At 40.3% G+C, this 17,195-nt stretch overlaps 1 protein-coding gene across 1 annotated transcript; it reads right to left on the reverse strand.

The window, feature by feature from the left end:
* Nucleotides 1-1,148: 1,148 nt before the first annotated feature.
* On the reverse strand, nt 1,149-16,918 carry mppe1 (metallophosphoesterase 1). The gene is made up of 9 exons (XM_072363919.1): nt 16,348-16,918; nt 16,107-16,215; nt 14,545-14,648; nt 9,857-9,937; nt 8,159-8,267; nt 7,810-7,890; nt 4,397-4,519; nt 4,083-4,223; nt 1,149-2,506 (listed from the first exon to the last, which is right to left on the reverse strand). The coding sequence occupies exons 1-9, from the start codon at nt 16,596-16,598 to the stop codon at nt 2,321-2,323; spliced, it is 1,185 nt and encodes a 394-aa protein (XP_072220020.1). The 5' UTR covers nt 16,599-16,918; the 3' UTR covers nt 1,149-2,320.
* Nucleotides 16,919-17,195: the final 277 nt, after the last annotated feature.

Here is a 17,195-nt window from a genome sequence, read left to right on the forward strand (position 1 = left end):
ACAAAGATGCACGAGAGATGTTGCTCTGAGCGGCGGGAAGCTGGAAATGTCCCCACTGAGGGTGTTTTTTTTTGTTTTTATAGATTTAAAGGCCCTTCACAGCAGCACCGCTGCTCGAATTGATCCGATCGTTTCCACTGAAAACATTTTGAAAGGAATTATGGCTGCCACTCTGTCCTGATTTACTGGGACACTTTAGTCCAACTCGGTAAAAACTGAGAAGAAAATGAGTCAAACTATACCTTAAATACGTCAAAACACCGTTAAGAACTCAAAATGATGTTTAGCTGAAATAAAAAAAGGAAATTGGTCATTATACCCAGAATGCCGCTCATGCTCCTCATGCTGGAAACATCAGACTCAAAAACATAATGTGGTGAAGAAAATTCTCTAACACAGTCTATGTTGAGGTTTTCAGCCAGTAAAAACACCATGTTCTTAAAAAAGTGTCCCAGTGGGCTGTGACAGTGGGTCACCTGTGTTTTCTGACCTCACCCGGTGCTTTTTTATGGCCTCACAGGTGTTTTCAGTTTGGATGATTAACTAACTTTGTCAGTACGAGGTCCTGTTTGGAGGAAACTGAGATAAGTTGATTTTGTCTTATAATAGAAACAAAAAGTTGTATTATGATGATCAAAGAAACTGTATACAAGATAGTTTGTTGTGTGGAGTGTGGAAACTGATCAAATCAAGAGCAAAATAACCTGTTGGGCCTTTAAACAGCTAGTGTAACTAATAAGGGAATGTATTTGAGTAAGAATAAGCTCTTAATGGATTTTATTCATATTTTCTACATTAAGTTATATCCCTGCACCTCTCTGATCATTTCTGGTTTCCCTTACTGAGGTCCACATTAGACAGAACATTCATTATCTGATAATATATATATATATATAGAACTGAAACAATTGTGGAAAGTAGTTAACAACATAATATTTTAGCAATATACACAAACTCAGTTCAGATTTTGTTTTGCTCTGTCATATGGGATTTTAACACAGATAATAAGGGGGTTTGTTGAGGGTCTAACTGAGCAAAACGTTCAGCTTCATATCGAACAAACATCGTATATGAATCTTAAGTCAATATAAAAACAGAGCTTCTTAATGTAGCGTTTCAGATAGCTGCGGAAGATACCGAGTCACTCATTTATTTATCCACCAGAAAACTCTTTATTATGTACAGTTCTTCAGAAGCATTTCAACAGTTTGTCAAAAACCCTCACAAACATTGACAAGAAAGTCGGAGATAAATATTTTTCTGATGTGCGTCATAAAAACGACGAGAAGCCTCGATGGATGATCAACGACAAGAACTGACAGTGTTCTGAGTGTGAGACGGTCGGCGTGTTCACAAGAAACATCAGATCAGAGGTGGGAACAAAGCACCGACAGACCTCCAGCTCACCCCCTTACAGAGACTGTTGTCAGGTAGTATTTACATATGTACGAGTTGGATTTGATCCGCCTTCTAATAATTAAAACTTCCTGCTGATTCGTTTCACAGAAGTCTGGACCTCACAAAGAAGTTAAAACAGACGCCACTGATTTGGCTCCCGTCACAGGTTTCATCCACATCATCGTAAGCATTTGATCAACTCTGAGTGCTATAAAGACATTTAAACAAATACTCGTGTCCCTCACAGTGCCGTGATGCGTTTGTACAAACTGAAGGTTGTATGAACAGACTTCGGGCCCACTCTGAGAATGAGGAGCTTCACATTTGCAGCAGTGTTGCCAGGTGGGAAATGTAGTGTTATCGTACCGGAGACATAAAATGATAATTTTTTGAGGGAAATTATCGTACACTCGTCATAACCAAAATAACAAGTCTATTGATGCGCTATAGTCACTCCAGTGTTGAATAGCGTCTAACAGGCACTCACGGCTTTGCGTCAGTACGGAATGGGTTCATCTGCAGCCCCACAGTTGCGTTAGGCTAAATGTCCCCGTAAACAGTGACGAGTGGGAACTAATGAGCCAAATCATGAGGCCTGGGGGCCACCTACTGTTAGGAACTTCTGAGGCAAACGCACGCACGTCACTCGTAGCTCACATAGAAAAGCACGATCGGCTTGAAACTTGTCACATGGAAATGGAAATGCCTTCAGGGTTCACAAAAAAATCCGAAAGACAGTTGCGACAAGCTGATTACAACCGATTACAGCCACACATTCACAGAATGGTCAAATTATCATACATTTGGCCTTTCGGGATTATTGTCGTACAAATACGATAATTATCGTACACCTGGCAACACTGATTTACAGATGCCCTCACATTAAGCTCCAGAAGCCGCGGTGCGCTCTGGGTAATGTAGTTCACAGCGACTTGTGTTTCCCCAGCAGGACCAGGCTGAGGCACTGCAGCAGGCCCTTCATCCACAGACAGTGAGCCATGAAGAGCAGCAGCAGGCAGGCGCCGGCCGAGCAGTAAACGCTGATCACCGTGCTCTCCTCCGGCAGGAAACACTTGGACAGAGTGTAGCTGCTGGTCGACACCGACGCCTGGGGAGGAGAAACTGGGGTTAGAGGTCGTACAAGAGTTCATAAAAGCTGAGAGGCTCCTCGGCCACCAGGGGGCCCCCAAAGATAAAAGCTGTCAATTCTATTTACCCGAAACAATTATTCTACAGCATCACCACACGACTAATTTATATCCGTTCAACAGTTTTCATTCGCATCTCAAAATATTTAGTGATAAAGTAGAAAAATACTTAAAACACAACATTCGACAAAATATGAAAAAACAAGAATGCAAAATAAAGAGAAATAAAATGGGCGAAATGCGAAAAAAATGTTACAAATTTAGAAAATACGACGACACAAACGCAACAACGCAAAGTTTCTTCATACACAACATTTAAAATACAGATAAAACATCTGTTTAGTTGTTTTTGAGATAAATGTTTTTTCTCCTGCTGACACCCACGATAAACAGCTACCAAACTTCTTATCAAACACATGCGGAAATGTTCCTTTGATATTTAACTTAGAGATGAGATGACAAGGTTTCATCTTCAATGTTTCTCTAAGGGAACACACATGTCATTAACTGTTAAAATTCCTCCCACCGTAACAAATTACATGCATGTTGGGTTAAATGGGAACTCTAAATTAGATTAGATTAAACTTTATAGTCATTATACATGTACAGATACAAAGCAGTTGAACATCTGACCAGAAGTGCAATAAGTAGTGAGTGCATGCAGCATAAATAGTGTGGTACATGGAGGTGTGTACAGGTTGTTTTTATAGCATATGGACAGTATTTGCAGATGAAAATCTATGTGCAGGTGAGACCATATATACAGGTGATTGAGTAAAATATACACAATGATTGATTGAGGTGTTGAAAACACATTATACAGATGGATAAATTATGCACAGGAGCTATAGCATGATTGACTGTAGGAGTGAGTGTGAGCATGTGTGTGGTTGTTTGTCTCGTTTGTCTCTGTGTGGCCCTGTGATGGACTGGTGACCTGTCCAGTACCCCGCCTCTCGCCCAGTGACCGCTGGGATAGGCTCCAGCCTCCCGTGAACCTGAATCCCTTTAAATCGGTGGATGGATCACCTGTGAAATGCTAGTTGACGGTGTCTGTCTGCTGTTTGGTACTGAGTGGGTAGTGCACCCTTGTTTTTTTTGCTCTATGAAACCACAAAACTCTCAGATTTATTCAAGTTAAAGACTTAAACACACGAGGCTACATGAAAATGCTAATCTTGCAGGTGTGTGATGGGTAAGCTAATGTTGATCAACTACTGGTATCAGTTGTTGTCGTATGTGACCTCTTTAATATGGAATTAAATGAAATTGCACATAAAATGCTCTTAGAAGTGGTTTCTTGCTAGTTTGTGACACTAAAACAACAGATTTACATCTACAGCTGCTCTTTGGTCATGAAGAAGATGCTGAAGAAAGTTAAAGAAACTTGATGTTGAGAGTGAACTGAAAGAAAATGAGACTAGCACTAATACACGCTGCTGACTGTGACTTCTCAGAGAGATACTGGGTTATTCTTCCCACCAGCACCTTGTTTTGGAGCCTCACATGTTGCCTGAAGGTCAGGTTTTCACTCACCAGGATGAAGCTGGGGTTGTTTCTGTTCCTCCAGCTGAAGGACGGCACACTGATTTCTGGGTACTTGTTGTCATGGAGAACCTCACATCCGCTGTGGGTGTGTCCGCTCAGGATGAGACGAGGCTTAAACCACTGCAGCAGCTGAGGAGGGAGAACAACATCCACGTCAGAGGCCGGTTGCTGCTTCATTACATCACCACTGATGTTTCTATACTGGAGCTTCTGGACTGTATTTAATCGGATGAGGATGTCTGACTGGAGATTAGACTTTGAGAGAGGAAAAGGAGGCTGTGATGAGGCTGCAGTGTACTCACCCTCTGTGAGGCCTCTTTTGAGAGCACGTCGTACTTCTCTCTGAACAGCAGGTGTCGCTCTTCAGGCGGTGCGGCGTCCCGTCCCGTGCAGCTGGCGTCGCTCACTCTGTACAGAGGATAATGCTGGAGAACACAGCAGACAGTCAGGAGAACTTACTGTTTCTTGATCAGAAACAGAAAAGAGGACGTGTGCAGCAAAGATGTGGGCTCAGTTAAAGGTCTAAATATCGAACTGAAACTTCAAACTGGATGTTTGTAATGCTACCGCTGATGAAATTATATCTTTAACATTCACCACTGGCATAAAGTATCAAACATTTACCAGTTCCAGCTTATATCTTTGCATTTTGAGGCATTCGCTGGACAAAGAGGTTTGGCTTTTCCTCTTTGGGCTCTTAAAGTTTGCTCCCATGTGCACTTTGAGTGATTTGCATGAGTGATTAATCATTAAAACTGCAGAAGAGCTCTGTCTTCCCTGTCTGGCAGAGAAACTAATCACACACACACACACACACACACACACACCATCGAGCATCTTTTTGTCCTCGTTGTTGGCCAGTTTCTGCTTTCATTCCTCTGAATTTGGTTATTTTCCATCTGCATCATCAGAAAGTTTTCTTCCTCGACTCATACTTGCTGCACCCTCGTCCGTCTTCAGCTGTGGCAAACCAGGCCATTGTAGGTTAGCGTAAAATGAGTCACTACCTGTGCTACACTGCAGGTACATCATCACGTGCCCCAGATCAAAATCTGTGGTATGCTGTGAAACACAGGAAGGAGATTTACCTTAAACTGACGGGCTTAACCGGTGTTGTGTAAACTGGTTTGGTAAGAGCTTGACTGTAACAGACTTTCCTGAAAGAATCCTGCTGTGCAACTTTAAACAAAACAGTCCTTGAGTTCATTCAGAGGCTGCAGGTTTAATCAACCCAAAACATCTGTAAAGTAAAGATTAATGTAAGTTTTCCCCTAAAAGGCTTTAGTTGATAAAACAGACTCTGACACAATAATCTAACCTCTCCATTACATGGATGGACCTTTGAAACAAACAAGAAAACGTTTTCTTCAAGGAGAATATTTTACTGTTTAACGAACAACTGGATGATCCAGAATTTCCTTCAGTTAAACAAAGATGAAACAGAGGTCATTGTCTTTGGAGCCAAAGAGGACCGGTTAAAAATCTGTGCTCAGCTTTAATATCAAAAAGCACAAAACAAGGCAGAAATCTGGACGTTATCATGGACTCGGACCTGATCTTTAACAGCCATATCAAGTCAGTAATGGAGTCCCGGGACTAATGTGTCAGAGTGAGTTAGAAAAGCTGCTCCATGCATTTATCGTGAGCAGACTTAATTACTGTAACAGTGTATTAACTGGTCTGCCTAAAAGATCGATCAGACAGCCGCAGCTGACTCAGAACAGTCCTCACTAAGTGGATCATATCACTCCAGTCCTGAGGTCTCGACACTGGCCTCGTGTCCATCAATGACTTGATTTTAAATTACAGCTGTTGGTTTATGACGCTTTAAATGGTTCAGGGCAGAAGTGCATCTCAGGTCTTCTGGGACAGCTTTGCTTTCTGTCCCCAGAGTTGGAGCTAAACATGAAGAGGGCGCTTTCAGTTTTTATGGACAATTGAATCTGATTAACAACCCTCACTGTTGTTTTATGTTAGTACGTTATGCTCTTCTGTACGATGCAAAGCACTTTGAATGACCTTGTTGTTGTGCTATGTAAATAAATTTGCCTTGGCTTGACAAGAAAATCAATTCCTATTCAGTATTTAACACATTTTGACTGTGTGGTCAATGAGCCTTCCTAACGGTTCTACTGTTCTTGTAGTCACAGCTCTGGAATAATTGTACATTTATTCATCTTTATTTTTCTCCCCCTTAGGCCAACCTTAAAAAGATCAACCGCCCTGCTCCCCCCTGGTTTGGTCACAAGTGCTCTTCACATCTCTTCACACTTCACATCCATGGATTGTAACACCACGAGAGTTTGGACAAGCTGACCAATTACACATTTTCTGGAGAGACTGAGATGGCGCACCGTCCTGGTTGTGAAAACTCTTTAGACCACTGAAGCTGAGAGGGAGAAATAACCTTTCTATTTGTCTTTCTAAAAATATTAACTATTGTGTCTTTAATATATAAAACAATCTATTTTGACTTGTTCAAATTACTTGTTGAAGTTTCATGATGTTAAAACAGTGAAATAAGTGCGCTCAAGGCACATCTGCCCCTTTTATTCAGATATTCTAGATATATTATGCATTTTTTTACTATAACTGCATATTTTGTACATTTCTTTGGAGTCCCCACCAGATTTCTTTTTAATTGCATGAATTTGTAAAGATCAATCATCAATTGTTAGATGTGAGTTCTGAAAAATGTTGACCAGAAGAAAAGACCATATGACAGACAAATAGTGAGCTTTAGTTGAAGCAGGTGCGAGCAGATAATAGCTTCAGGAACACACCAAAGAACACTGGGGGGAGATTATTAATTCGGAAAGTGGCTGTCGGCAGCTCCAGCAAGATACAGGCAGGCAGGCAGGTTGAAGCACAGGATGGAGATGAGACTATTTATACACACTGACATCAAACTGAGCAACAGAGTGAAAACAAAATGAACCCAAGAAGTTCAAACTATGAGTATTTATGTTGAATATTAAGACCTCGGCTAAATCTAAATCCACCGATTACATCCAAACAGAGACTTTGGTCGCATATTTGAATACTTTATGTTCACAAAGTTGTTTTTATTTGCTGATGAATTCAAAGTTTGACACAAAAGCGTCATCACAAGGTCCGCTTAAATTTGTATTTCTGTAACTTTCAAACACAACTCGAGGCCTTCCACAGCTGACGGAGTTTCTGAGTCATTTCAGCACAAAATTCCTCCAAAAATCAACTTCTAAATTTAACAGCTAACTCCACTGTGTGTTTGGATTTTCTCACTTGTGTTGGAAGAGATATCTGTAATCCACACAGCTGCGAAAACCTGCCTAGAGAGACTACAAGCATCCCACTGCTCGTTCAAAGTTCAGCTGGTGCAAAGACGAGGCTGCAGGAGGCTTAATTAAATCACTTTAATATCCTCCAAAGTTACAGTAGTTCCAGCACGGTTTTTCTTCTTGTTTTCCTTCTGATGGAACTTAGTAGAAGAAAGAAAAACAAAAATGGCTTTTTACATTAAAACGACTAACCGTGAGCTTAAGCTGAAGTTGAGTTGCGGGTTTATTGTGAGAAGACAGAGTAGGTGAGAGGAATCAAAACACCTTTTTCTGCATGTGTGAGTGCTGTGTCAAACATGAATATATTTATTCCGCTTCCTACTAAATGTCATGATGAGTGGAGCTTGTGCAGCTTCAGAAATAGAACACATACAGACAGAAAACATCCACTTTACCTGTAGCATGATGGGGGCTGTGGGAGGATAAGGCTGCGAGCCCTCACAGCTCTCCATCCCTTCGCTGCTGGTCTGCGAGTTCTGCAGAGGAGTAGGCATAAAGAATTCCTTATTTCGCTGTACACAAGCCCACAATGTGTCCTCGACATCTTTATGACTTATCTCTGCGTTCTGACTGTTCTCAGGAGGAATGGTGCCGTTTGCAGAATGAAAACACCTGCTTTACCTCCAAGCCTGGATATACTGGAAGTTTATTACTTCTGTTCTCACTTCTTCGAGTGCCAACGGCAGAGTGAGTGTGGCAGTGCTGACGGTGTTAAAAGTGTGACTTCCAGAAATTTCTTCCCACCTGAAGAGAGCAGTTGAGGTCTCTGGAGAGTTTGATCAGCTCCTTTTCCACCGTCTGGCAGATGGGACAGCCGTCACCGTGCAGGGCGACGCTGTTCACCAGCAGAAAACTGCAGAAAGAAGGGATTCAGACAGTTTTAACCTGCATGCTTTCGGACTGTACTGATATCTCTACTGGATAACATCTCATGTCACAAATAAACCTGATAGCAGAACAGCTGCTTATTGAGAAAGATTGGCACAGATTTGGCAAAGGGCCCCGAGGGATATATATCTGAGTCTGTGTTGACGAGCTCTCCCTGAGTCTCTCCACTGGTTTAGAGCAGAAAACATGCGATGAGAGCAAATTAGGTTAAACCTCTGCATGACATTTCTCTGTAGAGTTTTCACCTTGGCACATTGCTTTCACATTGTCTTTGAACATTTTTGTGAAAGTAAATGGTGCCACAACTCAATATCATAGAGGAAAACAATGCTATAGTGACCTCTGTGGCTGCAAAAGTTGTGGTAAAAGTTCAAAGTACAAAGCAGGCTACCAGCGTTGTAGTATTTACTCTATTTACTCTCACTGTGAATGGTGAAAATGGATCTGATCTCATGGATTTTAAAGGTTTTAATCAACAGATTCCAGATTTTTTTTCATGCTTTTTATATTGAGGATTTACAATAAATATATATATATTTTTTTTATCAGAATCATAGTTTAAAATCAACATTTATTCAGTTTTTTTTGTTTGAATTTTGTAATTTAGCTACAAAAATATTTCTTTCATTTTCAAATAACCTTCAGATTTGTTGATTTTTGTTTGTTTCTGTGACCTCAGTGTTTCTTCTATGTTGTTTCTTTATTGAAATTTCAGTTTAAAATGATGAAGTTCACATTATTTATGTTTATAAAAAAACACAGTTTACTAAAGTAGATGAGATTCATCATTAATAACTGATCAGATGTTCCCTGAATGATCGCCTCAGTCACAAAAGTAAATGAATACATGAATACTGAGTGTAGCCCTTAAAATACTTTGAGCACATAAATCATCTTACTGCACTGATTGTTTTTTGTCTTCTTTACGTTTACTTAAGCTTTAATAACGCAGTTTGATTGAAGTCGAGCGAGAAAGTAAGTACATCTCTATGGAAGTGTTGGATTTTCCAACATATTCCAAATATTTGGCCATCTTTCATACATAGATTACAGATAATGTAATATTCTATCATGTAAAAAGTAAGTACACCCATGGTCTCAGACATTTTTGATGTAACCTTTTAGCACAAATGACCTCTTGGAGACTTTTGCATAATTCTACATGTCGTATCTTCAGGAAACTTCAGGAAAGTCTAATTTCATGCATCTAAATGTGTAATAAATGTACGGGTGTACTTTCTTTTTCCATCACTATTCACCTTTAACAATACAGCTGTTTCAAAGGGGATCAAATATTTGCTTAATCAAAAATGTTGACAAAGGCAGCTCTTTCCATGGGATGCACTTATTTTTCACATGACCGTGTTGAGAAAATAAGATTTTCTGTGTAATCTGCCAATCAGCACAATTAAAACCCGTGGTTCATGTCTTAAAAAGTGCTTCTTTGGTACTGACTGACTCAGTGGATAAAACTGGCTGTCTTCCAGCCTGTGAAGTCACATGTTCTTCCCCACAGCTGAATTTTCCTGAATGTCGCATCCGCCCAACACTCACTTGACTCCCTTTTTGGTGACGATTCTGGTGGAAGAGGCGTTGAAGACCTTTTCAAAGCGCTGCAGCTTGAACCAGTCCATCCTGCAGGGAGACACAACACGTCTGTCACGCCACACGAAAAACCTCCTGCTCAGTCTGTCATGTCTGTCTGCCATGCACTGTTACATAAGCGCTGTGCCTGCTCGGTTCGTGCTGCACGGGGGTCGAATCAAAGCACACATGAGCTGCTGCAAGTCTGCCTAATCCCACATCTCTGAATCATACGCTTCAAACATTAAGCTGTGGGATGCTTTTATGCATCAGAGTAATTTAGCTTCTGCTTAGACATTAAGAAACACAATATATGACAAAACAACAGCTCTGAACAAGAGGAGAACACAATAAAGACAACACAATACAACTAAACAATGATGGATAAAGACCTCTTAGATACAGTCTGTGTAAGCATTAAACATGATCCTGAGTGGTGACCGCTTTTTCATATCTGTAGAATGACTTTAAATAAAAATAGTAACTGATACTCTTTGTTTGAATCATTTCATCATTTTAATTTAGTTTATATTTTTACTCTGTCTTAATTTCCACATTCCTTTGATTTTAATCTAATTTTCATGCTATTTCTGTGTTTGTGATGCTGCAACGTAATCTCACAAAAATCTTATCAGGATTTTAGAATTAATTCTGTCTCTCTGAAAATAAATATATTTATTTAAATTTGCTCTTACATAAACATCTTCGTCAGCCACTGAAAACAGTGAGATCCTCTACTCTGGCAGTAAGCTGAACATAAATGTTTGCATAATGGTTTTACTATATATATATATATATACAATTATATCCCTCATATAGTGGATTAACATGTATTTAATTAAACACTCTTAGAAGGTGAAACCTTTGCTCGAAGTGCTAACAGGAAAGCGTAACCTCCGTTAAAGGGCTGTGGAACTGACTTGTCACAGTTTAAATAGATCAAAACCCACAAAATTGAGATAAAAGCAAATTCACAGCCTCCTACATGACAGCTGCTTAATTAATAGCTTTTATTTGGATTAATACAAAAACAGAGAGATGGTGTTTGATGCCAAAAACACATCTAAAAAAATATGTGACAAGAGCAACAAAATATTTCTAGAAGTTGTGTAACGCTAACAAAACAACTCGTGGATCATTAAGTGTTTTCGGCTTCCTGGTTTACTTTTTGCTCTTTAACTTCCTTGATCCCTGCTACCTGAGTTCAACCCCCGTGTGAATTCAGCTACATTTGCTTCCTGTGTCACACCTGGCTTCCATCACTGACTGTCTCACCTGCTGTTTATTTGTTAATTACTCCCACAGTATATATCTCCCTGGTTTTAGTCACTGTCTCTGGGTCGTGTCTGCAGTCTGTTCCTCGTGAGTCTCCTTGAAGGCTCATTTTTCCCAGTAATTCCTTTGTACTGTTACAGTTAATTTGTAGTTTTTATTTCCACCTTCAGCAGCACCTTTGGTTTAACTCAACAAAGCCTTATGCCTTAAACCAAAATGTGAAATGGCCAAAAAAACCCCTGTAACTATTGATTTGTGACCACAGATGGGATTTTTGCTGATTTTTTTGTGCTGCTGTACACAAAATAAATACACAGAGGAACGCATTGTGCAACGTTTTGAGAAATAGCCATTTATCATTTAACATATATCACATTTAACAGAAAAGGTTGGAGGTTGAAGGGGTTGGGTGGTGAAGCTACACACAGGACTGTCAAACCAATAAATCCAGTTTGACCAGAAACTTTACTTTAAATGTAATTTTAAGATTCTGTAACTGCTTTACTGGGCTTCCAGCTGCTGTTTAGTCTCCGTTTTACACTTTACAAAGTACATGTTTCTGATTAGTGTTGAAAACGACATCATTATGGTTAGTACAGCATCGTGGTACTGGCTGATGAGTCCCGCCCACGTCAGTTTAACACACAAAACATGTGGGGAACACACATGAAAACCTTGTGTTCACCAGCACTAAATTATTGAAATAACAAAACTATTTAAAGTTTTGTTGTGAGACCAGGCTGAAAAGGAGCCTCAAACTGTAAATAATTGTTTGGGCAAATGGTAAAAATACTGCAGGTTGCAGAGGTTTTAGGTAAATTACATAATTAATACATTCAGATAAACAAGAAATATCTACGCAAGGGACAAGAATGAATAATCTTTATGGTTAGTTTAAGATGAACTGAGGTGAAGTGGAAAAGTGCCCTGTGATCTGAAGAATAGAAACTTGAAATTCCTTTAGGAAACCAGGAACTATGAGCCGAGCTAAATAGGAGACAAAAAAAGTATCTGAAAAGTACCGCCTCAACAAGCAGCTGAAAGGAAATATGAGTGTAAGAAGCCACAAAGTCCTCATATAGACGAAGGAGGGTGGATGGTGCAGTTAAGTTTCAGCCATGTGTGGCGTGAGATCAAGGCCTACAAATGTTCAGTCTATAACACAAGGACACAAGTAGGATTTAGAAAACTATCATCACAACATTGTTTTTACAACATCACTGTCAAGGACGCCATTTGATGGGTCGCCTTGGTTATTATCAACAAAAGATGTTACTATTACATTTTATAGTTACCTTTAGTGAATAACATCACTTTTTTAGGGTTTGAAATCTAAACTACTTGGGTTTGGCTTGTTAACAATGATGGTTAGGGCTGTTAGGGCTTAAAAACGTTCTTTTCACAATGCGAATACTTTGACGGACGCCATTTTTACTCTTCACGTGCAGTTCCTCTCACAGCCACTAGATGAAGCATGTTCCTTTAATGTAAATATCAACGGCGTGAGCTCTATGAGCTGCAGCTGCTGCTTCTGCTCTCTCAATATTTTCGACTTCTCCCTCCCAACGACATTTAGTTTAACGCGATTTTTTTCATGGCAAAAAGACATGTTGTTAGCTTAATTCTATACAGAAGGTTTTCGCCTTCTCATTTCACTAACAGCAGTGACGTTGGAGATGATGCTTTCAGATGAAGTAAAAGATAAAAATCTTGAGTTGAAAACAGCCCTGTTGTTACAGTTAAACCATGAGATGTTAAACACTGACTGTCCTGAGTTGAAGCATGTAGAAAAGCAGCCACGTTTCCATCCACAGCTTCAATGCTTTACACAACCAATGCTCGCTCGGTTGGCACTCTAATATGAGCTGTTGTGGCGATATGTGACTTCATGAACGTATCATTATAATACGCCGCACTTGACGTACTGCGCAGTCTCACATGGATGGCAAACATCAAACTGTGGCTCTCTACCTCACTTTTACAGGCATGTCTGAATGAAAATGCAACAGTGTCCGAATGACAGAAACACTTTCACAGACCGATGAAGTCACTGATGTCACATATCTGATGTTAGGAAAAGGCTAACGTCAGCAAAATGTTCTTAAAGGTCCTGTTTGTGTCATTGACTCCTTCAGATCAGTGAGCTGGTGGTCATTTTGACAGTAACAGAATTATTGCATGTACATCATTCTTCAAAGACTCTCGTTCTTGTCCAGTCAGGTTTCAGGTATCACTCGTCCGAATGTGGTCGTCTCCAAAAAACGAACAAGACGGCTGTAAAATGCTAAACTGAAGTCTTGAAATGGGCAGTTGACAAACCAACGGATCCCATTGGATTTGTCTACTTCTCAAATAAAGTTGACGTATCACAACTTCCAAACCCTTCATAGAGTTGTGCAGTTGATCATTATTGACTTGAATTAATATGAAAAAAAAAACATTTGATCAATTAAGTTCAGAAAGTGTTGTCTTGATGCTGTGGTTCTAACTGCTGCTTCTGAGGTCAACAACAAACCCGCAAACTCAGTGCAAACATTTTAAAGCTGTGTAAATCATTTCTGATCAATACGTTGTGTGATTTAAAAGGCACTCAAAACACGACGTTTATTGATCCGTCTCTGAAATTCTTGATGATGTGCAATACAAAAACATTTTGTTTGATATTGAGAAAGTCACATTTAATGATACTGAATCTCCAAAACATATAGAAATGAGCTCATTTCTTCACGTAATCCCAGAATGAGGACCGTTTCTCTTGTATTTTCTCTTCTGACTGTCAACTGAAAACACTAAAAGTCTAAAATGAACAACACGTTTGTTTGTCATGTATAAAGTTCAGTCACTTCCCGAGCAGCTGGATTTTGTACGTGAGGCCGACTATAACAGAAGCCACAGCTCCCATTTTTATTGTGTATGTCTTTTGTGTATCGATAGGCTTTTGTGAAAGCCTGTTTCCTTAAAGGACAAACAACCTGTGTGTTCTCACGGACAGCTTCTGTCTGGACTTCTCTGCATCTAAGCCCTGCATTGTCTAACAAAATTCCTCCTGATTGGCTCACATGTCAAATATTTCTTTAAAGGTTATGCAATGTGGACAAACTCGTCTTATCCTTTGTTTTCTGGCTCTGCAGTGAAGCAGGTTCTCACTGACATCGCTGGCAACCCACAAACATCTTTCTGAAAAGAAAACCTGCACAGCAACGAATGCCACAAAAAGAAAAGTGTGAGAAATAATGAAATCAAGGTCCATATTTTCTCAGGGTTTTCCTCAGCCTCACACAGCGAAACTAGAGGCAAATAAAAAGCTGATCAACCAGAATTACAGAACAAAAGGAGAGCAATGAAAACAAGTGAAGCAGTGGGGAGGAGAAGTCTTTTCTTACTCATAGTGGAAACCGATGTCGTGATTTCCAACCAGTACAACCAGTTCGGTTTCAGTGGAGTGTCTGAACATCCTGTGGAAGCGGCGCACGTCGTCCTCCCAGTGCTGCAGAGAGAGAGCAACACAAACGCAGCTGAAGAAGCAGGTTTCAGTGTCTCACAGCAGCCTCCACAGACAACAAGAGACCTTTAATCACATCAGAGCTGTTTGTGTTTCCTTTCACGTGGCTGCTTTTAATTAGTACTGAAGCCATTATCAGCTGAGGTGATGAGAAAAAGCCAAATATTTTCAGCTTTCAGCCTCTGAAATGCAGAAATTTGGAGCCTTTCGTTGGTTTTACGTCACTGAACACTAACTTGCTTGGGTTTTGGCTTAAATTTCTAAAACTACAAATGAAACAGTTTGTCGGTGTTCTGTTAGTTGATTTACATAATGAATGAATGAGAAAATAAATGCTGCTTTTAGCTTCTAAAATGTGCGGATTTGCTTCATTTAAACCATTTTAATTGAGGACATTTGGGTTTGTGGCAACTCATCAAAAATAACAGATTTTCACAAATTTTTTAATATTTCACAAGCTGGACAGAAAACAAAGGAAAATAATCACTGGCTGTAGACCTGCTTTAAGAATTATTTCTCTTTCTGCAAACTCACTGCTGCATATCCTCCCCGTAAAAAAAAACCTGAAGCATCTTTTGACTCTAGTACGAATCAATATTTTCAAGTTCTGATGTTGAGGATCTGCTGACTCTGTTTATCTCATTTCTTTGTAGACTGACTATTGTTTCAGAATGAATGGTCGGACACATATTTAGATTTTTTTATAAATCGTCCGAGGTTTTAGTTCCTGAAAAGGGCATATTTGTTTTCTATTTGTGTTTTCTAACATTTTCTTTTTAAGTACTGCAGATTTTGGCTCAAAATCTGTAGTATTTAAAAAGCGGACACAAATTTTTCAATACTTATGGATCAAACAATCCAACAAAAGAGAAAACTATAAATTTCAGCAGTTTGTAGTATCGTTTGTCTCTCTGCGAACTCTCAGCTCATCAAGAAAAAGCCTGACACATGTCATGAATCAAGCACAAAGACCAGATATTTACAAGTTGTGTTTGGAGATTTTCTGCCTCTTTTTGTACTGTATATATATATATAAGCTAAAACGTTTTTTGACAGCTTTTCCACTGAAAACAAGTCATTTTAAGATTTTAATGACATATAAACCAAAGAAAAGACGTCAGCTCTCTGCTTTAATGGGATTTTCTCTTGTATTCCTCTTGCTAAATGTATCAGACTCATTAGACCCCATTTGACAATCCAGCACTAGTTCCCAGGCTGAGGGATGCAAAGAGGATACAGGCTGCAGTTGTTTACCTGAAAACCTGCAGCCTTTGGGCCCAAATAAGAGATGGTGATTATAACCGGGCAACACTGGCCTCTGCCCTTCATCCACAATCTGTTCCCACATTTTTCTAAAGCACCATCACCACCCTCATCACAATAACCAAAAGCAGTGTTGGTTTGCAGGCAATTCAAAAGGCAAAAGACGAAGCTCTACGTTACCTTCTGCGAGCTCCACTTGCCTTCGTCGAAGATGTCCCCGAGAATAAAGACGATTTCAGGCCTGAGCAGCCACAGAGCGGTCTGGAAAGCCCTCTCCATCTGCCATTCCCTGCGCGTCGGGACACAACAAGTCAGCGTTATTTGTTGTTTTTGTTTACAGTCTCCCCCGCAGAGCCCGGCGCACGGAATGGTGGACAGAGCGGTGATGATGGATTGCTGAAAATGGAAATGGTGACATTACCTTCTCAGCTTGTCGAACCAGTGTCCCCCCACAGCTCCGAGGAGGTGGGTGTCCGACAGCACCATTGCGCGGACGGTTGAGTCCATCGGCCGGCCGTCGATGCCCTCTCCACCGCGGGCATGAGTGAGTTTCGGCCAGGCGCACTTGAAGATGGTCGGAAAGTAGATGAGGTACTCACAGAAGAGGAAAGCACCCCCGATTACGCCAATCAGCACCACCGCAACCACCCATCTGGCGCTAAACCTCGGCATTTCTTTGTTATTCGGCGCTTGGGATGCCCTGAACTGGCGCACTGGCGGTGATGGAGCTGTCCATGATGCATCTTCACCTCGATCCAGACCTGGAGGTTTAGGTCTCCAGCTGTCTGAAGCTCATGGCAAATGTCTGTGAAACGGCGCTAGATTAAAATCAAGCTCCCGAGTCTCGGTGATCAAAAATGTATTTTTTTTCAATATGATAGAAAGTTTTAAACACCCTATGTTTTGGGGGAGATGGCGAGAAACATCACCCAGCTCAGCTGCTGCGTCTCTCAGCTTCTGTCGCGCTCAATGGTGAAGCTGGAAACAACACTTCCGGTGCCACTGTTACTAAAAATAAAACCAAAATAACTTCTACATGTGATCAGCACACAAACAGCCTAGTTTTTGTAGTAGTTAATTTCACGGGATTCTGTACTGAAGTATTTCAATCCAGTTGATAATTTAATTTCTTTCACTCGCATCTCTGAAGAAAAATATTGCGCATTTTACTTGACAGCCACAGTCTACACTGGATTAAAACCAGGAAAAAACTCTCCAGTGTCACTCTACTCTAGATCTTTGCTAAGTACTTTAAAAGCAACACATACA

The sequence above is a fragment of the Leuresthes tenuis genome, unplaced genomic scaffold (assembly GCF_036924035.1).
Source record: "Leuresthes tenuis unplaced genomic scaffold, fLeuTen1.0.hap1 SCAF_14, whole genome shotgun sequence".
Taxonomy (NCBI): Eukaryota; Metazoa; Chordata; class Actinopteri; order Atheriniformes; family Atherinopsidae; genus Leuresthes; species Leuresthes tenuis.

Bases quoted from the DNA above. Each gene is read 5' to 3' on its own strand.
- mppe1 (XM_072363919.1), bottom strand. From the start codon at position 16,598: ATGCCGAGGTTTAGCGCCAGATGGGTGGTTGCGGTGGTGCTGATTGGC. The intron at 9,938-14,544 runs GTAAGAAAAGAC...GTCTCCCTGCAG, and splicing joins GACATCGGTTTCCACTATGA to GATGGACTGGTTCAAGCTGC. The intron at 8,268-9,856 runs GTGAGTGTTGGG...TTCTTTCTGCAG, and splicing joins GTCACCAAAAAGGGAGTCAA to TTTTCTGCTGGTGAACAGCG.